The sequence below is a fragment of the Podarcis muralis genome, chromosome 2 (assembly GCF_964188315.1).
Source record: "Podarcis muralis chromosome 2, rPodMur119.hap1.1, whole genome shotgun sequence".
In the NCBI taxonomy this organism is placed as follows: domain Eukaryota; kingdom Metazoa; phylum Chordata; class Lepidosauria; order Squamata; family Lacertidae; genus Podarcis; species Podarcis muralis.
In genome coordinates this window covers 110,552,169-110,579,755 of record NC_135656.1, presented here as the reverse complement: position 1 = coordinate 110,579,755, position 27,587 = coordinate 110,552,169, and the positions used below count along the sequence as shown (strand labels likewise).

The 27,587-nt window shown below is 48.4% G+C and overlaps 1 protein-coding gene across 1 annotated transcript in view; it reads right to left on the bottom strand.

Moving 5' to 3' along the window:
• Positions 1–26,998, bottom strand: part of VARS1 (valyl-tRNA synthetase 1) — a 35,619-nt gene extending 8,621 nt beyond the window's left edge. The window contains exons 1-23 of the mRNA XM_077920943.1: positions 26,883–26,998; positions 23,934–24,293; positions 22,426–22,569; positions 21,638–21,788; positions 20,088–20,254; positions 19,217–19,301; positions 18,921–19,021; positions 18,472–18,599; positions 16,354–16,518; positions 16,146–16,227; positions 15,138–15,257; positions 14,390–14,498; positions 14,150–14,238; positions 12,287–12,377; positions 10,589–10,713; positions 8,284–8,387; positions 7,109–7,267; positions 6,753–6,843; positions 5,660–5,765; positions 4,267–4,337; positions 3,048–3,173; positions 1,674–1,778; positions 790–858 (exon numbers count right to left, since the gene is read on the bottom strand). Of these exons, the coding sequence (XP_077777069.1) occupies positions 790–858; positions 1,674–1,778; positions 3,048–3,173; positions 4,267–4,337; positions 5,660–5,765; positions 6,753–6,843; positions 7,109–7,267; positions 8,284–8,387; positions 10,589–10,713; positions 12,287–12,377; positions 14,150–14,238; positions 14,390–14,498; positions 15,138–15,257; positions 16,146–16,227; positions 16,354–16,518; positions 18,472–18,599; positions 18,921–19,021; positions 19,217–19,301; positions 20,088–20,254; positions 21,638–21,788; positions 22,426–22,569; positions 23,934–24,287 (2,742 nt within the window). The 5' untranslated portion in view covers positions 24,288–24,293; positions 26,883–26,998. The remainder of the gene's footprint in view (positions 1–789; positions 859–1,673; positions 1,779–3,047; positions 3,174–4,266; positions 4,338–5,659; positions 5,766–6,752; positions 6,844–7,108; positions 7,268–8,283; positions 8,388–10,588; positions 10,714–12,286; positions 12,378–14,149; positions 14,239–14,389; positions 14,499–15,137; positions 15,258–16,145; positions 16,228–16,353; positions 16,519–18,471; positions 18,600–18,920; positions 19,022–19,216; positions 19,302–20,087; positions 20,255–21,637; positions 21,789–22,425; positions 22,570–23,933; positions 24,294–26,882) is intronic.
• Between the last annotated feature and the right edge of the window lie 589 nt (positions 26,999–27,587).

Sequence of the window (27,587 nt, the reverse complement as noted above, 5' to 3'; positions counted from 1 at the left end):
CAGCTTCCGATTGGCTGCAGGAAGCTCCAGCAGCCAATCGAAAGCCAGGGAAGCCCTATCGGACGTTTGGGTTTCAAAGAACGTTCACAAACCAGAACAGTCACTTCTGGGTTTGCGGCGTTCAGGATCCAAAACATACAAGTGCCAAGGTGTTTGGCTTCCAAGGTATGACTGTATTTCGTTTATGAATCACTTCCCACGAAGCCTCCGGAAGGATTTTTACAATTTAATAACAAATACAAAAGCAGCTGCAAACAACTTTAAAAGACAATAAATACAAAAACAGTTCAAAGCAACAAGAACACGTACATATCGTCAGTTCAGATCCAGGACAGACCAACTGGGATGAAGATGTTAGAAGCCTTGTTGAAAGATAAAATGCCTTCAGCAGGAGGCCAAAAAGGCAACAGAGAAGGTGCCTGTCTAACATGCAGTGACAGGGAGTTCCACAGGACAGGAACTGCCACCACTGTAAAGCCCTAATTCTGACATCGTGTGGAAGGGACCTGGGCAGGACGGCACTTGCAGGATGCCCTCTCCTGCAGAACACAGTGCTTGGTTGGGTAGATAGGGGATGCGGCGATTTTTTAAGGTGTTCTGGTCTCAAGCTGCGTAGGGTTTTGAACACCAAGACCACCAGCACCTTGAACCTAGCATCCTAACTAATTGACATATATACAGACACACACACACACACGGCCATGTCATGTTGGTGTTCTCTGCAGCATCCATTACAACATCAGCATTAGTGGGAGGGGACTGGCGGCAACAGGGGGGGGGACACATTACCTGTCCTTGTTTTGCTCGCTCTGTCTCAGATGGGTCCAAATTGCTCTCTAGCAACTGTGCATGGAGGCCCTGCAGAGGCAGAAAAGAGAAAAAGGGTTGCATCTGGAGGTTGAGGGTTGAGGGAACGTTATTTTACATGTGGTGGACTTGCAAAAGGGTAAAAGAGTATTGGGAAATGATCCATAATGAATTGAAAAAAATGTTTGAAAGTACTTTTCCAAACAAAAACAGAGTCCTTTTTGCTGGGGATAATTCAGACTGAAATTCCCAGGTGTCAAAAAAGGTTATTTTTTATGTATGCTACTACTGCAGCCCGTGTTTTATTAGCCCCCAAATGGAAAACATGTGAGGTCCCAGCTAAAGAATGGCAGCTTAAGCTGACAGAATATGCGCATCTTGCAGACTTAATATATAGAATAAGAGAACAAGAAGAACATTTGTTTAGAGAAGACTGGAAAACGTTTATTGAATGTATGGTAAAAAATTGTGTACACCTGAAAACATTGGCAGCATTTAAGATAAATTCAACAGTGTAAATAAGTTTTGGTGGATGCAATAATGGAATACTGAATGGTTTCGTTTTTGTAAAATATGCAGGGATTTATGATATGCAACATGGAAAGAGAAGAATGGAAGTCATTGATATTTTAAGAATGTTTAGATGAGTATTTTAAATTGTGAAACAGAATTTTTTTATAAAATTATATAAAGTGGGGGGAAGAAAAAGGGTTTTTCTTCTCATTGGACGACAAAGCAGGATGTGCAATAGGAGAGACTCTTTACGGAGGCAAAAATCCCAGATAAGAGCCCTCTTTTTCCCAGGCCCACATTTGGCGGGTGTGGCCTGGTGGCTTCCCCCTCCCTGGCCTAAAACCATAGGTTACCTCCAGTGTAATGCCGGTAATAACATCCAACGGATCAATCACGTTCCCCAGCGATTTGCTCATCTTCCTGCCATGAGCATCCCGAACGACGGCATGGAGGTAAACCTGGCAGGAGTCGCAGAAAGAGGGTTAGTTGGAGGAACAGAGGTAAAATGTACGCTTGGGTGGCAAGAGGGGAGAGGCTTGCAATTGTGAACCTGGCCCAACCTCTCTCATCCTCAGGGAATGTTTTGAAACACTATGCATTAGCTGACCTGCAGGGCAAAGCATGAAAATGTTTATGAGCAGCTGACTGCACACATCTCTTAAGGCATCTAACACTGCAGGAATATCTGGCTTCTCCATGTGTGTACATAAAGTAAAATGGCTACATATGATGATTTGCACGCCATTTTCTAACATTTTGCTCTGCAGGGGAGTGTTTTTCTCGTGGGAAAGGGATTGATGTTTCAAACGGCACTCGGTTCCCCAGGATTCAGCAGGAGCTGGTCCTCACAGGACTTCCGTTAGAGAAAAAACTAAATACGCTACACGCAAGAGTTATGGCCTCTAAAACAGAAAAATGAAACTAAAGAACTGCAACTGAAGGATCAAGTGGCTAGGCCTCAGTAAAGGTTCTGTGGTGGTTTCAAGCAAATCTGTGGTTGGGGAACTGGCCAGCACGATATTTGGGTTTCCCAGCACTCCAAGTCTGACCCCAAGAACAAGAGGACTGGGTTCAAATCAAGTGCGTTCGGGGGCAAAGATCACTAACACTGAAGTGATCGATAAGCAGCTGTATGGATAAGCATACCTGAAATAAAATAAAATAAAATAAAATAAGAATAATTTATTATTCATACCCTGCCCATCTGGCTGAGTTTCCCTAGCCACTCAGGGCAGCTCCCAACAGAATATTAAAAGCACAATAAAACATCAAACATTAAAAACTTCCCTAAACAGGGCTGCCTTCAGATGTCTTCTAAAAGCCAGATATTCCTTCCAGATTTATTTATTTCTTTGACATCTGACGGGAGGGCATTCCACAGGGTGGGCGCCACTACCAAGAAGGCCCTCTGCCTGGTTCCCTGTAACCTCACTTCTTGAAGGTAGGGAACCGCCAGAAGGCCCTCGGCGCTGGACCTCAGTGCCCGGGCTGAACGATGGGGGTGGAGCGTCAGTGTTATCAGGTTTTTCTGTTGCCTCCATGAGGACTAGCAACTTGACTACTCTTTTTTTTTTTTTTTAAGTAAGCACTTCAAAAACCTTGCACAGCAAATGGCAGATTGCATGTTTGTGCAGGGAGCCTATGGGTACTTGCATGCGACGTAAGCCACTCTGAGCACACACAATCATGGAGAATGGGGTTGAGGGAGGGACAGCCGAAAACCACACCTCTCTGAACGGCAACTTTCCCGTAAGCTTCAGGCCCAGCATGACCATGCGGGCTACCCAGAAGAACAGAATATCGTGCCCAGTCTCCAGAAGGGTCCCCGGGTAAAAAATCTGGAGATCTTCGCTCTAGAAGAGAAATAAAAAGTTGGAGAGGGTGAATGAATAAGAACGGGGAGGGATATGAATCCTGCATATTTAGTTCAGAAGCCCCTGAGCAGAACCTAAGTGCAACAGACATTCTTCCAAGCAACTAGGCATTCCTAAGCACACTGCCTCCGACAGGGGAAGTAGGACACAGCCATTATGGTTAGTAGCCACAAAAAGGCTAAGACTCAAGGCTCATCATCAGGTTCAGAAAAGGGGAATCAGTGTGATCAATGGGATGGAGAAACTACTAAGAAAGGCTTCAGCATTTGTGACTTTTCAGTTCAGAAAAAAGGCAGCTAAGAAGAGACATGACAGAGGTTTGCAACATCACGGATCGGGAAAGGCTTCTCTCCTTCTCTCGCAACACCGGAACTTATTATGAATTGTTGGAATGCTGTTAAGAATGATGGAGTATCAGGGGTAGAAAAAAGAAAGTACCGTATTTTTTGCTCTATAAGACTCACTTTTTCCCTCCTAAATAGTAAGGGGAAATGTGTATGCATCTTATGGAGCGAATGCAGGCTGCACAGCTATCCCAGAAACAAGAACAGCAAGAGGGATTGCTGCTTTCACTGCGTAGCGATTCCTCTTGCTGTTCTGGCTTCTGAGATTCAGAATATTTTTTTCCTTGTTTTCCTCCTCCAAAAACTAGGTGCGTCTTGTGGTCTGGTGCGTCTTATAGAGCGAAAAATACGGTGCTTCTTTGCACAGCACACAGTTTAACTGCGGAACTCACTCCCGCAGGTCCAGCAACTTGGACAGCTTTAAAAAGGTTAGAAAAATTAACAGAGGGTAAAGTTACCAGCTATGATGGCTCTGCTTAGTCAGGGCAGCTTCCTTCTAAATAACAGCAGCTGGAAACTGCAGGAGGGAAAAGTTGGCTCTTGAATTCAAATCCTGCTTTGCAGGTTTGCTACAGGCATCTGGTTGGCCATAACTGCATCTTGCGGAGAATGCCATATCTGAACTGTGCAAAGTATTTCCCTGAATCTCCCAACAGAGATTCTGGAGTAATACAAAAGGTCAAGACGTCACTAAGGCCTGACAGTCCTGCTTCACCAAAGGGACTTACGGGGTTTGGCCACCCAAAGATGGAGAATGGAAACAGACCGGATGAGAACCAGGTGTCCAGGACATCCTCATCTGCGAAGGAGACAAGAGAAACATATAGAGTCATCTATTAAGAGAGAGAGAGAGATCGGGACCTTTGTTCTTTATATTCGAGCAAGTTTAAAGGTAAAGGTAAAGGGATCCCTGACCCTTAGGTCCAGTCGTGGCCAACTCTGGGGTTGCGGCGCTCATCTCACTTTATTGGCCGAGGGAGCCGGCATACAGCTTCCGGGTCATGTGGCCAGCATGACTAAGCCGCTTCTGGCGAACCAAAGCAGCGCACGGAAACACCGTTTACCTTCCCCCTGGAGCGGTACCTATTTATCTACTTGCACTTTGACGTGCTTTCGAACTGCTAGGTTGGCAGGAGCAGGGAACGAGCAACGGGAGCTCAACCCGTCGCGGGGATTCGAACCGCCGACCTTCTGATCAGCAAGTCCTAGGCTCTGTGGTTTAACCCACAGCGCCACCCGCGTCCCTTAACAAGCAAGTTTAGCTTTCATTTAATCCAAGAATAAGTAACTTTTCACCCTGTTCAAGGGGCAAATAAACATCAAAATTGTGCTTTGAGTATGGCACCCACACACTATACATTTAAAGCATGCTTTAACAGCCATGGTGTACCCCCAAACAATCCTCTCTGGTCCTGGCTGGCCCTTCCCCAGCAGCAGCTGTGGCCCCCAACAGCTGCTCAAGCTGCGTCAGAGGGGACTTGCACTGCACAGCGCTGACAGGTCCCTTGAGGGAGTCCAGCACCCCTGGCAGCCGCAAGAGGACCTTCCTGTGGCGGCAGGCAGCAATGATATTGAGGAGCGGGGGTGGGTTAGGCTTCTCGCCTGGGGGCTGCCACTTTCCGCCTCAACTTCTGCCCTTCTGCCTCAGGCCTCCACCATGCCTGCCTCCCTGGAGGCCTCCTCTGGCGAGTGGCTCCGCAGTGACGGCTGGGTCTGTGGTCAGGCCAGGACCCAGAGACCACTGAGGGGAAGAGGAGGGAGGCCTGAGGCAGCTTTTAACTCGGCGAGGGGGAGAAGCGGGGCCTGCTCAGCCGGCCAAACTGCTCGCCTGCTCCCTCAGGGCGCGCAAAAAGAAGGAAGAAGAACCCAGGCATTTTTCAAAATTTATAAAATCCGCCCAGGCGGTGATTTCACCCTAGAAATCCAGGGCATGTCCAGGAAAATCTGGACGTATGGCAACCCAACCACCACACTTTCCCAGGTGTATGTGTGTGTAATGTGCGAGATGGGAGTCCCTCTTTAGGATGAGGACGGCAGCCAGGATAAGACGACGGCTCCCGCTGCTTCACAACCTCCTTGCGAATCTCCCACCCACCCACCTTATCCCTCCCCCTGCTGTACCTTGCCGGAGGGAGATTTTTTCTGCAGGCACCTTGAAGACTTTGGCTGCTTTCTCTTTGACCTCCTGCTCGGTTCTGCCGCTTATCCAGTATCTACCATCCGTATCCTGGGCATAAGAGGACAGATTATTTAAAACAGCTTCCCCAACCTGATTAAAAACAAGGGACAATAAATTCAAGCTATAAAGCGGGGGGGGGGGGGGGGAATCTTCCAGCTCAGGGGCCACTTTTCTTTCCCAGCAACCTTCCGAGGGCCACATACACCCCTCTCTATCTTGCACCCATGCTCATTCCCAGAAGCGAGAGAGGGATCATGCATGTACAGTCTCATTTTATTCCAGGGTAAGCTACCATATTCATTTTGCAAGGCTTTCCCAGGCGTTTTGGTGCATGCTTCCTGACTTTGCCCATAAGCTTATTCCTTGTTTTGAAGGAAACAAGGTTGTTATTGTGCATTCTGTAACAATAGCGCCCAATATGGCTCCTTTTCTTCCTCTCCCTTTTGTGTTGTTTCTTTCGCACTATAAACCAGACGGGCAAGGGCTCTGTTATTATTGATCCATTGCAAACCATTCTGGAAGCCTTTATACGGCTAAATAATGTTGGTTGGGGGGGGGATGCTTCAAATAAACAACAGCATTGCCCCTTAGCTTTCAGCTTCTCTTTGGAAATCTGAACTTAGTAACAGGGAAATACCGTATTTTTTGCTCTATAAGACTCACTTTTCCCCTCCTAAAAAGTAAGGGGAAATGTGTATGCATCTTATGGAGCGAATGCAGGCTGCGCAGCTATCCCAGAAGCCAGAACAGCAAGAGGGATTGCTGCTTTCACTGCGCAGCGATCCCTCTTGCTGTTCTGGCTTCTGAGATTCAGAATATTTTTTTTCTTGTTTTCCTCCTCCAAAAACTAGGTGCGTCTTGTGGTCTGGTGCGTCTTATAGAGCGAAAAATATGGTAGTTCTTTTCCAGGCATTCCAATCCCACCCTGGGCTACCTGCTCAGAGAGGACCATGGAGATGGCCGTTTATACATCCCAAACATTTTCCGTGTTTCGTTTCCTCGGCTGTCTGGTCCACCACCTGCCCTCACTCTTACCTCTCCTGGTGGCACGGAGGGGTCGTTAACAGTCACAAAATATGCCGGGATGCGGTGGCCCCACCACAGCTGCCGGGAAATGCACCAGTCCCTAGAGGTGGAGAGAGAGAGAGAAAGAAGAGAGTCATAAAAGCCCTCAGCACAGAACACTAAAACTTATGGAGAATCTGGATGCATGCGCACAGCACACAAAAGCCAAAGGACCAGCAGGCACACAGAAATCTCGCCCGAACAAAAGGACACGGCTCTTTCTGTCCCTTTTGCCTGCCTTTAATGCCCCCCACTCACCCACTGCATTCAGCGCCCTCCCCCTACTGCGCGCCACAGGAACTGGGCAATCCCACAGCAACCCTGACCTGATATTGTCCATCCAGTTGAACCAGGTCTTGAGGTGGAAGTCCGGCACGATGCGCAGGTCGCCCCGGCGCACTGCCTCGGCCGCTCCGCGGGCCATCGTGTCGCAGCGCACGTACCACTGGGGTCTCAGGAGCGGCTCCACCACGTCTTTGGAACGGCTGCAGGCATCCGGGGGTGGGGTGGGGAGTGGGAAACAGAATCAGCTCCGGCAAGCGAGTGAAGCCGGCGCCAATGGATGGCAGAAGGATCTCCCCCCCACGACAGTAAAGGCTCCTCCTAGAACGATTCATTGCTCTTCCTATTTCTGGGATAGCTCAGTCGGTAGAGCAGGAGACTTTTAATCTCAAGGTCGTGGGTTCGATCCCCACATCGGGCAAAAGATTCCTGGATTTGCAGGGGGTTGGACTAGATGAAGCCTTGCGGTTCTTTCCAATTCTCCACACCGGGCAAGGTATTTCCCACCTTTTCTGCATACAGAATGCCCTTCCATCTAACCAGTTTCGAAACCCTCCTCCCCTCAGAATCCTTTCCCCCCAAGGTATCGCACCCTTTGAAGCTTCCCCCAACTACTTCTGAGCAGACATGGTTAGGATCTCACCGTAAACTAAATAGCTTAGCCAGGGGCCAGTAACTATCTCTGGCGGTTCATACGTAACCATGGTTTGGCCACCAGGGTCACTGCTTTGAGCTTGCACACTCCTCTGACCCCCTTAGGTTATGGGCCCGTTGCCTCACTCACAACCTGGTTCGAGCATACCGTAGTTTGCCGTTACATATGAAACCGGATAGAGTATGGTTTGACTCTACATTTGTAGCAGTGCTACAACTGGAACGGGCTGCCTCCTTCCCTGGAGGCTGTTCAGCAGAGGCTGAACATCCATCCGTCAAGGGTCTTGCAATTACATCCGGCACTGTAGATCCCGCACTGAGCAAGGCGTCAGGGCTGGAGGGCCTCCAAAGTCCCTTCCAACCTTTTTTTTTTATTTTGTGCACCTCAGAACTCACGTCTCCCACAACATCAACACCCTTTTCTGACAGACAGTACCCATTATGTTAGGTGCAACCTAAGCATCCACGAAGAGGTTGCTTCAGAGAACAGGGCTGCCTGCCAAAAACCAGAAGGTCCCACCACCCAGATCAAAATTATTCCTCTCCCCCATCATCCTCTCCTCACCTGCAGATCGGTACCACCATGGGATTGTCCTTCACATCCCTCACGAGCCCCGCGTCCTTCAAAAGTTGGAACACAGCACGACGAGCATCAAACCGCTTCATGCCCTGGAAACGGGTTAAGGAGAAGGTCATTCGGCGGCAGGATCTACAACAAAATGTTGCAGCGTGGAACACTGTTTCTCGGGAATTTCCAGAAACTTGGCTCCTTTTTCCACACGTGCCCCTCCAGTTTTCCTCCCTTTCTTCTCCTCACAACAGTCAGTCACCACGCTAGAGCTACTGAGCAAACTCAGTCGTCCCTTGGCTGTTGTTGGGTTTTGTGGGAGAAGGGGGTCCCCTACCTTAGGGCGGCTGCTGTTTTGCCTAAACGTATTTAGGTACTTCTGAAAACCTTGAGGTTCCCCAAAGCATGCTGCTTACCTTTAGTTATAGTGTCTGGGGTTAAGCAACAAGCACTGAACATCAGAATAATAATAATAATAATAATAATAATAATAATAATAATAATAATAATAATAAAATTATACCCCGCCCTCCCTGGCCAGGGCAGGGCTCAGGGTGACTAACACCAAATATAAATTACAATAAAATGTAATAGAAAACAACAACAACAGACAAACAAACAAACAAACAAACAGTTAATTGAAATATGGCTTAATACATCTTAAAATGCAGATTCATTTTAGTAGTAGCCCATAAATCGAGACCATAAAGGGAGGAAACATCAGATATTCACCCGAGCCAGCTACCCATGCTGGTCCTACGTGGGCCAGCAAAAAAGCCAAGGGAAAATTTATATACCAAATCCCATATAAGGGGTCAGAGTGAGTCTAAGCCGAAGGCCAGGCGGAACAGCTCCGTCTTGCAGGCCCTGTGGAAAGATGTCAAATCCCACAGAAGAAACGAGAGGACTGGAAGGTCCATGTCAGTGACCTAGGCCCAACTCACTGAAATGGGATCCTCACGCTCCAAACCCATCCTTCAACTCATTACAAACAAGGACCAGGCATAAACAGATTATAAACATCTAAGAAGAGGCCTGCTGGATTAGGCCAAAGGCCCATCTGGTCCAGCATCTTGTTTTCACAGTGGCCAACCAGATTCTAACCTGAAGTCCTCAAGAAGGGGCTGAATGCCATAATCATCCTATGAGACAGCAGCTACCCACAGCCTTATCCTTCCCAGATAAGAAACCAGAGGCTGCTTTGTCCAATTGCAACATTAAGAACCGCCTGGTGGACCAGGCCGAAGCCCCACTGAGTCCAGCACCCTGCTCTCACAGCGGCCAACCTCTGGGAAACCTGCAAGCAGGACTTGAGGGCAACAGCCCCCCGGACCCAGTGGCGTAGGAAGGGGTGTGTGGTGGGTGCAGGCCACCCCAGGTGTCATCACTGAGGGGGGTGACAAAACAGCAAAAATGTGTGTGTGTGTGTGTGTGTGTTTCTTTAAAAAATGGGCTCACAACACCTTTTTTTAAAAAAATAACTCCCGCACCCCCCTTCCCGGGCCCTAAGGAAGTTATCCTCCACCAGGGCCAGGGCCTTCTCAGTGATGGCTCCAACCTGGTGGAATGCTCTGTCCCATGAGACCAGGGCCCTGCAGGATTTAACTTCCTTCCGCAGGGCCTGTAAGACCGAGCTATTCCGCCTGGCTTTCAATTTGAACCTGGCCTGATCTTTTGTTCCCCTTCCTTCCTTCCCTCCCCCTCCCCTTTTTGTGAAGATCACCTGCTCTGGGATCCCACAGCTGGTTCTCCCCTGGTCTCCTCACTGGCCCAAGTGGGACTAATTTAGCCAGCTAGCCCTAATGTTTATTAGATGGATTTTCACCCTAAACTGATCTTATTGTTATTTACGCTTTATACCATATTTTATGCTGGGTTTTTTTGTAGCATCAATTAAGTGTTTTAAATTTGTTGTTAGCCGCCCCGAGCCCAGTTTCCTGAACCGGGAAGGGTGGGGTATAAATAAAAATTTATTATTATTATTATTCCTCCGCCACTGGTAGCTAGGTGAGGCAGGGGGCACTGGGGGGCACTGGGCTCGACACCATGGGGCCTGCAGCATGCCTGAGCCACGTGTCTCTCCTGGGGTGGGGGGAGGCGGTAGGCAAACTGCCTGCAAGCTCCGTGCTGCTTTTTCAAGCAGTGTGGGGCTTGCGTCTGCCCCTGGCTGCAGGACACACACGCCACACCAGGCACCCAAGCAGCTAGCTACGCCGCCACCCGGACCCACCTGTAGTTCCCAGAAACTGGCACTGAATCTCCACCAGAGACCCACAGTACAACCCGCTCCTCCCATCCATACCTGGAAGGTGGGGGGCACATTGACGAGGCAGCCGGTCTCGTCGATGATGGTGATGAAGTCGAGCCCGTGGCGCAGGCCCACCTCGTAGTCGTTCGGGTCGTGGGCCGGGGTGATTTTCACAGCCCCTGAGAGACGCAGGAAGAGGAGGAGGAGATATTAGAAGAAGACGGCATCCATCCTGCCTTTGGATCTGACGGGTGGCTGTTCAGGTTGCTTCCCAACTGCCCACCCCACAGTCTCTTAAGTGCGGCTGAAGGCATGCTGTTGCAGAGCTACTTTTCCCAGCCTTCAACCAGAAAGCTCTTCTAGTTACACCCAGTGGTGTAACTAGACCCTGAGGTGCTGAAGTTCATCAGGAACAGCCCCACCTACCCCTATAGCTTTGAGGACTTTTTTAAAAAACATGATCAGGCAGTGTATAAATCCTATTACATACATAAACAGCATGCCCCTAAACGCCAAGTCACCACCCAAAGAAGGACCATCCGAAAGTACAGATAGCAAATGTGTTTGTGTTTCTCTCTCTCTCTCTCTCTCTCTCTCTGTGTGTGTGTGTGTGTGTGTATAAACTAATACACGACCAACAGGTCTTTCAAGAGGGAGTTCCACAGCAGCGCAAAGGTTATAAATGTCTCTGAACCAAGGCTTCTGCACCTCCAAGTAAGACTCAACGAGCTCAGGAGCACTTGACTTGTCTGAGCTTTCGCAGAAGACCTTCACTCGGCTGAAAAACCAAGCTTGCTGTCAGAAACGCAAAACTAACTTGGAGGGGGGAAAGTTTAAATTTAAATTTACATTGGCTCCCAGTATGTTTCCGAGCACAATTCAAAGCGTTGGTGCTGATCTTTAAAGCCCTAAATGGCCTCGGCCCACTATACCCGAAGGAGCATCTCCAGCTAGACATACCAGTTCTTTTGGGAAATAATTTATAATAAATTGGGAAAAAATGTTTAAAAACACTTTTCCAAACAACAACAACAACCAGAGTCCTTTTTGTTGGGGATAATTCAGATGGAAATTCCAAGGTGTCAAAAAAAGTTTATTTATGTATGTCACTACTGTGGCCCAACTAAAGAAGAATGGCAACTTAAACTGACGGAATATGCGCAGCTTGCAGACCTAACATATAGAATAAGAGAACAAGAAAAACATACGTTTAGAGAAGATTGGGAACTGTTTATTGAATATGGGGGGGGGGGTTGTGTACACTTGAAAACGTTGGCAGCGTTAAGATGAATTCAACAGTGTAAATTAGTTTTGATGGATGTAATAATGGAATACTGAATGGTTTAGTTTATATAAAATATGCAGTGATTTACATTATGCAAAATGAACCATGGAAAGAGAAGAAGGGAAATCACTGATATTTTAAGGTTGTTTAAATGAATATTCTAAATTGTAGAACAGAAAATTTAATAAATATAAATATATACAGTAGTACCTCGTTTTGCGACCGGGATCCATTCCGAAGCCCTGGTCACTGGACAAAAAGGACACTGGACAAAGATCCGCATCTGCGCATGCGCGCGGAGTAGTTTGCACTTCTGCACATGCACGAGCAGCAAACCCGGAAGTAACCCGTTCCCGTACTTCCGGGTTTGCCGCAGACATTTGACGGAACGGGCGCTCGACTCGACGAGGCGGACGCTAGATGAGGTACCACTGTATCTATACATATGTATATAAAAACAGACATACCAGTTCCAAACTCCATGTCTACAAAGTCGTCGCAAACTATAGGCAAGCACTTAGCAGTGAAGGGATGGAGGACTCTCTGGCCATGCAGGTGCTGGGAGACAAACAGAGAGGAGAAAAGTTTAGCTAAAGTATTCCCAGACCATCCAAATAAAGAATACTCCAAAAAGGTAATCTGAAGTAGAATCTACTGCCCACATCCAGTCCTTAAGAGAAGATCCATTCCACGCATTTGCAGCCCAACCAACTCAGCTCTCCATTCCTGTAACTCTTCCTATGGCAAAATATCCTATATTTTCAAGTGTGGGGGAGCCTGTGGCCCTCCAGATGTTCCTGAACTACAACTCCCATCATCCCTGGCGATTAGTGTCATGTTTGACGGGGCTGATGGGAGCTGGAATTCAGCAACACCCGGAGGGTCAAAGGTTGCCCACACCAGCTGTGTCTGAACTGCCCCCTCATCCGTTTACAACTTAAGTCACTAACGCAGGTGCCATATTCAACTAAGTGAAATGGGATTACTTGTCCTTCATTTATTCCAAAAAGAAAAAGTGGAGGGAGCTTTTAAGCAGCTTGGGCAAATACAGGAAATGCTCCCTCATCCGCCTGGGCATACTGACCATATCTGAAAATACAGAGCAGGCCCCAGGCACAATTGAGAAAAAGCACCTAAACTCTGGTACCTCTTCTTTCTTTGGCGATCACTTGTAGCCGAGTAAGATTTTCTTCCATAAACACGGTTTTAACAATGAGTCCGTAAGTGACCGTGGAGGCCAATTCTGGATCCACACATCCTTCCACAGTGGGAACATATGTTTCCGGGTGGGAGTTGATCATGGTGTGGATTTGCCAAGCGTGCCTTCCTCTTAGCACGTTTTTCCCTTGCGTCCTGAGTTTGAGTGTCTTCAAAGCCCATGACACCTTAGGTAAAGGCTGTTCTCCAACTGGAGCGCTCACAGGCCAGTGTTTCCCAGTTGTCAGTGTTCAGTGTTTATACTACATTTTTTTAGATTTGCCAGGAGACAGTTTTTAAACCTCTTTTGTTGACCACCAGCATTACGCTTTCCATTTTTAAGTTTGGAATAGAGTACAGTGGTACCTCGGGTTAAGTACTTAATTCATTCCGGAAGTCTGTTCTTAACCCGAAACTCTTCTTAACCTGAAGCACCACTTTAGCTAATGTGGCCTCCTGCTGCTGCTGAGCTGCCGCACGATTTCTGTTCTCATCCTGAAGCAAAGTTCTTAACCCGAGGTAGCGGAGTCTGTAACCTGAAGCATATGTAACCTGAAGTGTATGTAACCCGAGGTACCACTGTAGTTGCTTTGGAAGACGATCATCAGGCATCGCACAACATGACCAGTCCAACGAAGTTGATGTTGAAGAATCATTGCTTCAACACTGGTGATGTTTGCTTCTTCCAGTACACTGGCATTAGTTCGCCTGTCTTCCCAAGTGATGTGTAAAATTTTTCAGAGACACTCTGGTACTAACCCTATGCTTGCAATAACCCTTTCAAATAAATCCAACCTAGAACACCACAGGTGTTCATTTGTCTTTCACTAGGAAGTGCAGCAGCACGAATCATTCAGCCAGGAATCATTCATCCTAATACAGTATTGGGCTGGTTGGAAGAAGATGCTAGGAGTTATATGTCAGCAAGAAAAACTTACTAAGATTTGACAATTGGTGGAGCTGGGAGAGAAAAGTTGTTGTGATGGAGTTTCTTCCCCGACAAGAAAGATAAGCCTCCCTGTTTATTTCTCCTCATCCCAGTACCCTTTGTAAAGTCTTATTTGTTCCTTTTGCCCTGCAGACTCTGTTTTAATTTCAGTCGCTCTCTGCTAGCGGCCCTCAGGGTTACTTACTTTGTACCGGGGATCCTTGGGGTGGACAGCCACGGCGGTGTCCCCCAGCATCGTCTCAATACGGGTCGTGGCCACCACCACTTCTTCATCTAGAGAGGAAGGAAGGAAGGAAAATGGCGGGTCAGTGCTCCTCTCAGAGAAACGCTGGTCCCACAACGGAGCGTGCCAAGAGTCAGAGAATAAAGAAAGGGCGTCAGATCCTGATCCCAACCCAACTGCCCACCAGGCCTCCTGACTCACCAGAACCTTCAATCTTGTACGCAAAGAAGACCAGCACCCCAAACTCAACCTTGTTCTCGTAGCCGGGGACAGGTAAGAGCGTCCGGCCCGTAAGTTCCTTCTTGTCCACCTGGGAAGAGGAAGGTCCCCAAGGTGTGTCACCCTCTTCTCACTGGGCCTAACACAGGAGCAATAGCTGGCCCTATGCCCATCCTGCGTTCTCTCCCACCCAGAGGGGGCTGGTGGGTAGACGGTAAGGGGCCAAACAGTAGAGAGTGCCGAAGCCAATGACTCTCATTTTGTCCTCCTCTTCCTTCCCTGGTGAGTTCAACATAGGCCGCTTTCACACTGTACGTTCAAAGCGCTGTGATATTGCTTTAAACAGTCACGGCTTCCCCCAAAGAATTCTGGGAGTGGTTCCCCCTCAAACAGCTGCAATTCCCAGAATTCCCTGTGAGGATCGATTGTTAGGCCACTCTAGGAACTGCAGCCCTTGTGAGGGGAAACAACCCTCAGCACCAGTAACAGAGTGAAGCTCCCAGAATCCTCTGCAGGAAAGCCATGGCTGTCTAAAGTGGTCTTTAAATGCATGGTGTGACTCTGGCCACAAAGGCAACGCTAAGGCTGAAGAGGAGGGAGCTGACATTCAGGGCCACACCTGGCCAGCTTGAAAGTAGGAAGGCAAGCAAGTGGGGTTGCTGACCAACTAGGGCAAACTAAAGTTGGGGCAACAGCATCCCATTTGCCCAGCCTCTCCTGACCCTGTCACCTCTATGTCGGAGATGGCCGAGTTGAGGGCGCACGACCAGTTCACGAGGCGCGTGCTCCGGTAGATGACGCCTTCCTCGTGCAGCCGGATAAAAGCCTCCTGGACGCTGTTGGAGAGTTTCTGTGGACAAAGCAAGGGAGAAGTTCAGTTCAACCCATTCCACCTCTTGCGGGACGCAAACAAAAGCACAGTCTGTTCGACTCTGAAATATAACTGCAAAATCCAGTTGGTGGATCTTGGGGTTTAGCCAAAAAACAACATTGAAAAAACAAAAACCCAAAGCAGCTCCCATAAGTCTAAAGTCTGCCACTGCTGTCCTAGAAGACTATTGGCATGACCAGTCATTTCCTGAACTGGTCAGCAATGGTTAATAGAGGTGTCCCATCAGGTTGATCTTATCCGTCAGGCCCAGTATACCTGAAGGAGCGTCTCCACCCCCATCGTTCAGCCTGGATACTGAGGTCCAGCTCCGAGGGCCTTCAAGCAGTTCCCTCAGTGCGAGAAGTGAGGTTACAGGGAAGCAGACAGAGGGCCTTCTTGGTAGTGGCGCCTGCCCTGTGGAACACCCTCCCACCAGATGTCAAGGAAATAAACAACTATCTGACTTTTAGAAGACATCAGTTTAGGGAAGTTTTTAATGTTGGATGTTTTCTTGTGCTTTTAATATTCTGTTGGGAGCCGCCCAGAGTGGCTGGGGAAACCCAGCCAGATGGGCGGGGTAAAAAGGTAAAGGACCCCTGACAGTTAAGTCCAGTCACGAACAGCTCTGGAGTTGTGGCGCTCATCTCGCTTTACTGGCCGAGGGAGCTGGCGTACAGCTTCTGGGTCATGTGGCCAGCATGACTAAGCCGCTTCTGGCGAAACTAGAGCAGCACACGGAAACGCCATTTACCTTCCCACCAGAGTGGTACCTATTTATCTACTTGCACTTTGATGTGCTTTCAATGGGCAGGGTATGAATAATAAATCTATTATTATTATTATTATTATTATTATTATTATTATTACCGGGTCCATTGTAAAGCAGGCTCTGTCCCAGTCCATTGAGGCGCCCAGTTTCTTCAGCTGGTGGTAGATCCGATCGCCTTTTCTGCAAGAAAAGAGCCAGAGGGAAAAAGCACCCTGAGCACGTCGTGTCTCTAGAAGACGTTTGACACGGCACAGGGACGAGGTTCAAGGCGGTCAGAAAAACGGGGCCAGCCTTGAGACAACTCACTCGGTCTTCCATTTCCAGACGGCCTCGACGAACAGCTCGCGCCCGAGGTCGTGCCGCGTCTTCCGTTGCTCCTTCCACAGCTTCTTCTCCACCACCACTTGCGTGGCGATGCCGGCGTGGTCGCAGCCGGGGTTCCACAGAGTGGTCTCCCCCTTCATCCGGTGCCTGGAAGACACAGGGGCCGTGAGCAGCTGTTCCTCAGGCGACGTCGTTCAGGAACAGCCAATGCGGCGTTCTCTAGGTGCTGCCAGACTACAAATCCCATCATCCCCGACAACTAGGGCTGATGGGAATTGGAGCCCTACAACACCTGGACACGTTTTGTTGGCTATCCTCCTATGACAGGCATGGCCAAACTTGGCCCTCCAGATGTTTTGGGACTACAACTCCCATCATCCCTAGCTAACAGGACCAGTGGTCAGGGATGATGGGAATTGTAGTCCCAAAAAACATCTAGAGGGCCAAGTTTGGCCATGCCTGTCCCATGACATACGATGTCGACCTTGAAGGCCGTGCTCCTGTTTGGGGAACCCTGGGGTTCCCCCCCCCCCCAGCATTCAAAGGGTGGCGTACTTGTGCTCAGAAAGTGTGGTTCTTTCTCCAGAATACCACAGAGGCAAATGGACAGGGACAGGGGAATTTTGAATAGGAAAACTAGCAGTGGGGAAAGGTCCAAGCCACATTCCTGTCAGTTTGCATTTACAGAAAGTATTGATCTCATGTGTAGAGATCTTTCCTATTCTACTTAATTCAAGAGTGTTCTGGAAGCTTCTCTGTGTGAAAGAAACAAGCAGAAGGCTCGTGATATTTGAGTTATTCTTTCAGAGAAGCTGAGTACAGCTGGCCTAAACTGGTTCTCTTATCTCTTTCAATCAAAGTCATGTTGACTGTAAAAGTAGGGCCAGAAGGAGCCTGGGTTTCACTTTCTCTATCTCTTTTCCTTCTGGTGCGGTGTTCTGTACATAGCATGCTCAGTGTTAAGGTTTAGACTTATGATAAGTTATTGTAAATTTAAGTTAAGTCTGCTGCAACTGGATTTCTTATGGACAGTGCCAATCCTGAACGTATTGGATTTGTGATCATTATGCTCATTTGCCTTCAGGAAAGCTCTGCTGGATGAAATATAATTGCTTCTGGTCTATTTTTGGGGAATCCTGCAACGTGTTTCAGTTTTTACGCTGTTAACTATACGTTGAGGCTCTGCTCTGGATCAATATTGAGTAGAATTCCAGGACAAATCCTTCTCCTAGGAATCCTCTGGTCGTAAGAGTAGCCTCCTAAGGCTACTTTTCATTTAAAATGCAAGCCTCCATACCGGGAACACCACAATTCTTCAACCTGTACAAATTAGGTAAAGGTCCAGTTGTGGCCGACTCTGGGGTTGTGGCGCTCATCTCGCTTTACTGGCCAAGGGAGCTGGCGTACAGCTTCCGGGTCATGTGACCAGCATGACTAAGCCGCTTCTGGCGAACCAGAGCAACGCACGGAAACGCCGTTTACCTTCCCGCTGGAGCGGTACCTATTTATCTACTTGCACTTTGATGTGCTTTCGAACTGCTAGGTTGGCAGGAGCAGGGACCGAGCAACGGGAGCTCACCCCGTCGTGGGGATTCGAACCGCCAACCTTCTGATCGGCAAGTCCTAGGCTCTGTGGTTTAACGCACAGAGCCACCTGCGTCCCTCTGTACAAATTATGGTAGTATATTTAGCCTATTCACCATTTTGCATACCTCTGTTTGGGTTAGCCATGGGGAGAGAAAGGCGCTACAGAGGCCACAGAGGTCTGAACACCCTTTCAAGTGTATATTTGAGACCATGAGGGTTAGGAACTTGAACTTGTTTTGTTCCAATCGAAAGCGCAGCAATTCTCAGGAATCTGAATTCTGCGCACTGTAGCCCATTCTGTGGATGTATGTGTTAACGACCTATACAAAGCCCCATGCCTCTTGGGAGTCGAGCCTACCTGAATCAGCTCTCAGACGGGGCAAAACTGGGGCAAGGCCAAAGAATGCCAGTTAAGGGGTGGGGCACAGAGGGTCCACGTTGACAGAGACGTCTAGGAAGGGCCCTAGCATAAGGCCAGAAGGCTGTAGTCAAGGCAACTGAAGGAAACCTCACCATCGGGTCAGAGAGTCCTGGATGGCATTGGTGAGGGCGTGGCCAAGATGGAGGGATCCGGTGACATTGGGAGGAGGGATACACATCATGAAGAGGCCTTTGGGGTTTGGCTCGGAGACGCTGTGACGCTGGAAAGGAGAGCAATGTTCGTGAGGCAGGCGGCCCTCCGGGAATCAGCCACTGAGCCGGCCCTACCATGAGGCAAGGCGGAACGACCGCCTCAGGCAGAAGGTCCGCAGGGGTGGCGAATCCCAACATAGATCTTTATCCACCCCTGTTCACCCGTGATGTAATCTTCCCTCGCCCCTTCTTCCCTGGCTTAGGGGTGTGTGCGTCGGCCATTTTGTTGTTGGCTTCAGGCGCCAAAAGTCTTGGGCTGGCCATGTTACCTTCCCGGTAGGGTGGGGTGAGAGAATCCCACCCCACAGTCGCCCCAGGCTCAAACTCACCCCATACTCTGGCTTGAAAAAGCCCTGGCTCTCCCACCACTGGTACCAGGCGGCTTCAACATACTGGGGGCTGTAGGAGTCAGGCATTGGGCTCTCCACATCTGGAAGGAGAAAAGAGACGTCGAGGCCTCCTAATACCTCCCTGCGGTGTTTGGGTGCCGCTGCTTCGGCTACATTACGAGCCCCGCTTGGGTTAACGGGCTTCACAGTTGGCATGTCGGACGCCTGAGCGCAGTGTGGGGCAGAGAACTCCAGCCCTGCCCAGCTCCCTCCCACCCCCACCCCACTAACATTACCTTTTTTCTCTCCTGGGGGAGTTGGGATGTTGTAGGTTATGACCCCTAGATCCTTCTTCTCTTTCTTCTCAACTTTTGGCTTCTTCTGCAAAGAATCAGGATGGGGACAGGAAGGTGGAAACAGGCCCCAAACACTATTATCGCCCCCTGCCCCAAGCTCTTTGCTATTTTCCTGAAATCAGGCAAGTTCGGCGTGCAATTTTTTAAACCTCACCTTTTCCCGGTTTTATTTATTATTGGAAAAAGGTGAGGTTTAAAATAAATTTTATTTATTATTATTAGTGATACACACACACATATATACACGTACATACCAATATATACACGTACATACCAACTTGAGGTGTATTTTAGAAACCCACTCTATTCTTCTGACTGAAAATTGTTTGAAATGATGTTTTATATTGATTCAACCTGCCCTGGGAACTGTCAGTGACGGAGTAGGTAAGAAAACCCGGTCAATAATAAAATAATTAAACAAAAGTTGGGGGACATCTATCCAAAACATTACATGCGTAAGTATCATGTAACTTGTCTTCCCTTTCCCCAAACATCTCCCAAATCTGCTCAAATCTTGGCGAGACCAGAATCCCTCAATTCCCAACACACTAGTATTCCACATGCAGGGAGCTCTTTTTTTGGAATAGACAGCACTGAAAAATATCTCTCTCACACACAAGGATCCTATTTTCTTCTTTTCTGGAAAATTTAAATCTTCCCTCACTCTGTGCATGCACACGAAAGCTCTTACCAATAACTAACTTAGTAGGTCTCTAAGGTGCTACTGGAATGATATTATTATTATTATTATTATTATTATTATTATTATTATTATTATTTGTTATTGTTGTTGTTGTTGTTGTTGTCTTACCTCCCCCTGTTGTTGTTGTTGTTGTTGTTGCTGTTGTTGCTGGCTTTTTTCCTTCTTCTGCTGAAACTTCTCCAGTTTTTCTTTCTTTTTGGCTTCTTTCTTTAGCTGGGATGCGCTTTTGGGCGGCTCTGTGAGCTCCTTGGGCTCTGAAAACTCTGCCTTAGGTTCTTAAGAGGAAAGGAAATAAACCAATGTGCAGCAGCCTTGTTAATAAATCTTGCTTAATTGCCATCTGCCCTCCAGTTGGGCCCCAGCTCCCATCAGCTGCAGCCAGCATGGCCAATGGTCAAGGATGATGGGAACTGTAGCCCAGATAAATAGTTGGGAGGGCTAAAGGTTCGCCACCCCTGCACTAGACCCACATCTCCCCACCGCTGCCAAAAAGTCTGTGCCTCTATGAGCGACATGTTTCAGACCACAATTCTAAGTGTTGGTGCTAACCATTAAACTCCTATACTGTATACCTGAAGGAGCGTCTCCACCCCCATTGTTCAGCCCAGACACTGAGGTCCTCCTCCAAGGGCCTTCTCGTGGTTCCCTCACTGCAAGTGAGGTTACAGGGAACCAGGCAGAGGGCTTTCTCAGTAGTGGCACCCACCCTGTGGAATGCCCTCCCAGCAGATGTCAAGGAAATAAAACAACTATCTAATTTTTAGAGGACATCTGAAGGCAGCCCTGTTTGATGTTTTGTATTTCTGCTGGAAGCCGCGTAGAGTGGCTGGAGAAATCCAGTCAAATGGGCAGGGAATAAGAAATATATTATTTTTATTTCATCATCATCATCACCATCAGTGCTTTTTTCTGGGGGTACTAAAGGGTACAAAGTACTGGCACCTCCCCCCCCCCCATGTTAAAAGTGTGGCACTTACTGTAACAACTTCATAGTAAGTAAAGGTAAAGGGACCCCAGACCATTAGGCCCAGTCGCAGACTCCTCTGGGGTTGCGCCGCTCATATCGCTTTACTGGCCAAGGGAGCCGGCGTACAGCTTCCGGGTCATGTGGCCAGCATGACTAAGCCGCTTCTGGCAAACTAGAGCAGTGCACGGAAACGCCGTTTACCTTCCCGCTGGAGCAGTACCTATCTACTTGCACTTTGATGTGGTTTTGAACTGCTAGGTTGGCAGGAGTAGAGACCGAGCAACGGGAGCTCACCCCATCGCGGGGATTTGAACCGCCGACCTTCTGATCAGCAAGCCCTAGGCTCTGTGGTTTAACCCACAGCACCACCTGCGTTCCTTTCATGGTAAGTACCAACACCTTATTTTCCTTTTTTTAAAAAAAGGACTGCTGATTATGATGACTATTACTAAATCAGCAGTGGATCCCTGACTCTACGGCCAACCTATTCAGATTGAGGGTGACAAGAACAGAAAAGCCTTGCTAGGTCAGCCCAAAAGCCTACCCAGTTCAAAACTAAACTGTCACAACAACAACAACAACCTGTTCTCCCAAGCAATACAGAGTGTACCTCTGTTCTTCCTTGAGGTTTCTTTGCCCTCAGCAAATTCACGAGGGTCTGGGAACGAGGACAACGGTAGCAGCACCTTACCTCTGAGATCTGATTTCAGGGTCCCCACTACAGTCGTTTGCTCACACAGCTTCATTGGACCCAAGATAAACTGGAATTCTGGCTGATTGACGCAGGTCAGAAACCACCGGGTGACATTGGTGTATGAAGCGCGGAGAGCTTGGTCGAGAACCTAGAGGAATCATATGGAGATGAGGAGAGGAACACGAGCGCGAGATATACCATTATGAATATAGGTGAGAAGAAGGGCAGGAAGCCAACAACACCGTTAAGGCGGAACATCTGCAGATGATGATAATAATAGTGATAATAATAATTTATTATTTATACCCCCACCCATCTGGCTGGGTTTCCCCAGCCACTCTAGGCGGCTCCCAATCAAGTGTTAAAAACAATACAGCAATAAATATTAAAAACTTCCCTAAACAGGGCTGCCTTCAGATGTCTTTTACAGATAAGATAGCTACTTATTTCCTTCACATTTGAAGGGAGGACGTTCCACAGGGTGGGCGCCACTACCAAGAAGGCCCCCTGCCTGGTTCCCTTTAACCTCACTTCTCGCAGTGAGGGAACCGCCAGAAGGCCCTCGGCGCTGGACCTCAGTACCCGGGCTGAACGATGGGGATGCAGACGCTCCTTCAGGTATACAGGACCGAGGCCGTTTAGGGCTTTAAAGGTCAGCACCAACAGAGTGCAGAGCCACTGATTCCCTGCCCCAACAAAAGCAGAGTAGTAGAAACTGCTGCAAAATTATGCTACCGATGCCCCATTGGAGCAGAGGATGGGAGGGATACTGCAGGGAGACTCACATATTTATACGGCAGCAACAGAGAAGACGCAACTGTCACGTCGGCCAACGTCATGGCTTCGCCCACCAGGTATGTTCGCAGCTTCAAGTGGCCGTCCAACACCGCAAGGAGACTCTGGAGCTCTGCCACAGCGCGGTCTGTCACCTGGGCAAGAGGAGTGTGTGATCACACCCGCAAACCACAGCCTCTCATGGTACAATGCTCAGAATATACCTGCCGCCTGGACTCCTTGCAGGGCCTTTCTGCATAAGGGGTCCCTGAATTAAAGGTGACCCTCCCACTCTGTTGAGGTACATTGGCACTACTCCCTGCCACTGTGTGCCTTCCGGCCTGAATGTGGTCTAGCTCACGAAATGCCCTTGCTCATGATTCGGGGGGGGGGGGAGTTAAAATCAAACAAAAACAATGAATCAAAAAGTGTTTAAGGTCTTGTTAAACACGCTGGTGCCATGACCTTTGGATCCTGCAAAAGTAGGGAAAGAAAACAGCGCAGAGCAACGTGGGGCTCAGCTGCATAGTGTGCTTGCTTATTTATTCATTTGGCAAAATGTACCGTATTTTCCGCTCTATAGGACGCACTTTTTCCCCTCCAAAAATTAAGGGGAAATGTGTGTGCGTCCTATGGAGCGAATGCAGGCTCTTTGGCTTCAGCGATAGCAACGTGAAGCCTCCAAAGCGCAGAGGGAGCGCTCCCTCCGCGCTCCGGAGGCTACGCGCTGCTTTCGCTGAAGCCTGGAGAGCGAGAGGGGTCGGTGCGCACCGACCCCTCTCGCTCTCAAGGCTTCAGGGATAGCTGCCTGAAGTCTTCGGAGCACAGCACAAGTTCCCGCTGCGCTCCGCAGGCTTCAGGTTCCTTTTGCTGAAGCCAGGAGAGTCTTGCTCTCCCAGCTTCAGCAGAGAGGGAGAGCTGCACGGCGCCCCTTCAGCCAAGCGGGAGGAGAAATGGAAGAGGCTCCTTTCTCCTGTCGCTTCGCTGAAGGGGCACTGAGCAGAGAGGGGGAGATTATTTTTTTTCTTGTTCTCTAAAACAAGGTGCGTCCTATGGTCGGGTGCGTCCTATAGAGCAAAAAATACGGTATATAGCACACAACTGTTAAAAGAAAATCCTTAGAGCAAATTGCGAAAAGAACAGAGCAATAAAATTATCAGTCAAAGCAGTTAAACGCAACTATTTTAAACTTTCCAAAAAAATTTAAAATAAACGAAAAATTAGAAACCAGATTAAAACACAAGCCAGCATTATACATGCCTGGCTAGGCTGGTCTAAACAACAACGTTTTGGGCGGGTGCTGAAAAGCGTACAGCACTTGTATGTATGTTTATGCTTTTCGTTTTGTTCATTTGTATCAAATAAACGAGAGTTATTTCTCAGAGCTTTTTTTTTTTTAACACTTCCTCCCCCGCCCTGCCCACTTTCTTCCTGGCTCACAGCTCACTCCATTAACCACTCCGCTATGGGTTAGACACAGTACCCTACCCCGTCACAGCAGAGTTAGCCTGCCTCTCACCTGTTTGCTTTGCTTGGAGACCCCCAGCACAGAGAAAGCAGCTGCGGAGGCCGCAGGAGCGATCTCCAAGTCTGCGAAACTGACCCACTGCCGTACCAGAGCGCTGGCTTCTGGGCTCTGCCCTCTCATGGCATCCGGGCACAGCAGGTAAGAAACAGCCGCTGCGCCAGAGACACGGACGCCCGCCTGGGTCTCCAGGGCTGGGAGTTTGGGCACAGAGAAGGAAGGATTCCCCAGCTCCTTGTCAGGAGGCAGAGCGACCACCCTGGGCTCGTGTCGGCCATAGCGGGCCGCAACCAGAACCCGCAGATTCTGGAAGTTATCCGGATGAGGGGAAAGGTACAGAGTTGGCATGGCGACCTGGAAAGAAAGAGCAATGAAAGCGTTAAGAGGAAGGACGTTAAGAGCCCTCTTGGAAATACAACAGGCCTGTCGTGAAGAAGAAGGAGAAGACGTTCTCTGCTCCTGCAGAGGGTAAGACTAGATTGAAGGAACTTACGCTACAGGAAGGTAGGTCAGAGATGGGCAGAGGGTAGTTTGGGGTCTCCTGACAGATCTCTGGGTGATCTGAGGTAGACTGGTGAAGGTTTCCAACTCCTAACTGCTTAACAACAATTTAAGGACAAGATACAGTGGTACCTCAGGTTAAGAACTTAATTCGTTCCAGAGGTCCGTTCTTAACCTGAAACTGTTCTTAACTTGAGGTACTACTTTAGCTAATGTGGCCTCCCGCTGCCACAGCCATGCGATTTCTGTTCTCATCCTGAAGCAAAGTTCTTAACCCGAGGTACTATTTCTGGATTAGCGGAGTCTGTAACCTGAAGTGTCTGTAACCTGAAGCGTCTAACCTGAAGTGTCTGTAACCCGAGGTACCACTGCACTGTTGAGATGTGGGGAGGGAAGTTGAGGGAGGTGATAACTGGGAGTGGGGGGAGAGAGAGAGAAAATGAACTATGAGTTCAGCTCAGTGCTGTCACATCAAACCAAATCCCTGAAATCAAAATTATTTTGCTTGAGGCTTCAGTTGGAAGACCTCAAGGTTCTAGCAGAAAACGAGGCCAGTACAGTGGTACCTCGGGTTACAGACGCTTCAGGTTACAGACTCCGCTAACCCAGAAATAGGGGTTAAGAACTTTGCCCCAGGATGAGAACAGAAATTGCGCGGCGGCAGCGGGGAGGCTCCATTAGCTAAAGTGGTACCTCAGGTTAAAAACAGTTTCAGGTTAAGAACAGACCTCCAGAACGAATTAGGTTCTTAACCAGAGGTACCACTGTACTACAAACCTGATTTCTGTCCACCTGAGGTGATGCAATATGCAAACAAGGATTCATCGGTCTACTTACTTAGGGCAAATATACAAATGCCACAGGTGGCTAGAACAGACAGCTCTCTCCTCAGTATTTCCAACCTCCAATATGTTTGTCCACAGAGTTAAGTATAAAAGGCCTTACAACTTTATGGGTCTTTTTTTAAAAAAAATCCACCACCATATGGAGGAGAGGAGTTTAAATCGGCAAGAGACCTGGTCCCCAATTCGCCTTCAAACTCTTTCTATGTCATGGGAATCCTGCCTTTCAGCAGGTTCATCCCTGTTGTGAACTGTCATTATTACTATTGCTATTCCCCAGTCCCCACCCTGAGAACTCAGGAGTCCTGGCTCCCAGATGTGCCTCTCTCAGCTCTCCCTCAGGCACTGGGGTGGGGGAACAGGTTCAAACGACAGTTGAGTGAAAAAGCCATGTGCAATTTGAAGCACAGGCAAGTATCTGGTTTTATTTTAAACTATTTCGACGTCACAAGCTCCGAGGACTTGTAACCATGACATGTCAAAAATCCAAATAAATTAACTGGCGTAAGTACAAAGGGACCTTATTCTGCTGGCATGAGGCAAAGGATGTTAAATCTGCATCCCGCCAGCTCAATACAGTGGTACCAATACAGTGGTACCTCAGGTTAAGTTCCGGAGGTCCATTCTTAACCTGAAATTGTTCTTAACCTGAAGCACCACTTTAGGTAATGGGGCCTCCTGCTGCCACCGCACCACCGGAGCACGATTTCTGTTCTCATCCTGAAGCAAAGTTCTTAAACCAAGGTAATATTTCTGGGTTAGCGGAGTCTGTAACCTGAAGCATATGTAACCCGAGGTACCACTGTACGAATAATCAAACAACAGACCTCGGAGTTTACATCGGAAATACAACAAGTTATCTGCATGTGAACTGGGGTGGGGGACAGATGAGAAAAAGAACTAACTGTTTAAATCTGGACTTGGGCTCAGGTTTTTATTTAATAAGCTGAGGGTGGGAGAGAAAGAGAGACCGGCTGATTGACGAAATTAAAACTACAGTGAGGAGCAGGTAGTAAACTACTCTGGGATGGGAATAATGACCTAAGAAGCTGCCTTATATTGAGGCAGGCCATCGGGTCCATATAGCTCTAGTACTGAAATGAGGTTGAATTTTAATGTATTTTAATCTTGTTTTTTAAGCTGTATTTCAATCGTTTTTATATTTGGTGTCAGCCGCCCTGAGCCCGGTCTTGGCTGGGGAGGGCGGGGTATAAATGAAATTTATTTTTATTTATTATTATTACTGCCTTACACCGACTCTGGGAGAGGGCAGGGAAGTGACTGGCGGCGGGGTCTTGGCAGCAGCCGGCAGCTTTGGATGGCGGGAGGAAATCCATGAGCAATTTTGTGGGTTCTTTGGGAGGAAACCAGAAACTGCAGTAAACTTGGGAACAGGAGTCGAAACTCCCAGGTTTTGCTGGAGACAAATGGGGCGCTAGAGGGGGTTGGGAAGGGGTTGGACTGAGAATCTGCAATAAGTCTCTCTCCGGTAATGAATGAAATGCTTGGGGGGGTCTTTTTCTCGGGGTGGGGGAACCCCCCCATGGCAGGACTCCTGGGTTCAGGGGAAGGGAGGGGAGGGGCGGGGTCCTCCTCTTACCTGCAAATCCAGCCGGCTGCAGCTTCTCCCCCCCCACGTGCTACTTTCCCATTGCGGAAGGACCCCGCCTGTAGCCGTCTGCTGCAACGCCTGCGTCACCGCCACCAATTTGCAGCGCATGGCACTTGTAGAGTTGGAAGGGACCCGAGGGTCATCTAGTCCAACCCCCTGCAATGCAGGAATATACCCATGCTTAGAAGACATTTGAAGGCAGCCCTGTTTAGGGAAGTTTTTAATGTGTGACATTTTAATGTTTTTTTAATCTTTGTTGGAAGCCGCCCAGAGGGGAAACCCAGCCAGCTGGGCGGGGTACAAATAATAATAATAATAATAATAATAATAATAATTATTATTATTATTATTATTATTATTATTATTATTATTATATTTCCAAATCCCAACTGGTGGCTTCCTTCCTTTCTTCATTTTAAGAAAACAAGGAGAAGCGTTATGCACCTCTGCCCCCTTCCAGTTGTTAGGATCTGAGGGCCTGGACTCCGATCTCCCTTGCCTAGTTCAGCACCTCGCCCCCTGCATATTGCCCTGCAATAAATACTCTGAAATCCCTGTAAGAACGCTATTGATTGACTCCTTTGTTCGTTTCATTAAAATTCCCGCACTTTATAACGCATGTGAAAAGAAATACTAAAACACATTAAAGCTACCTCAACCATCTGGGTAGGCTCCGAAAACAGGAATATTTTC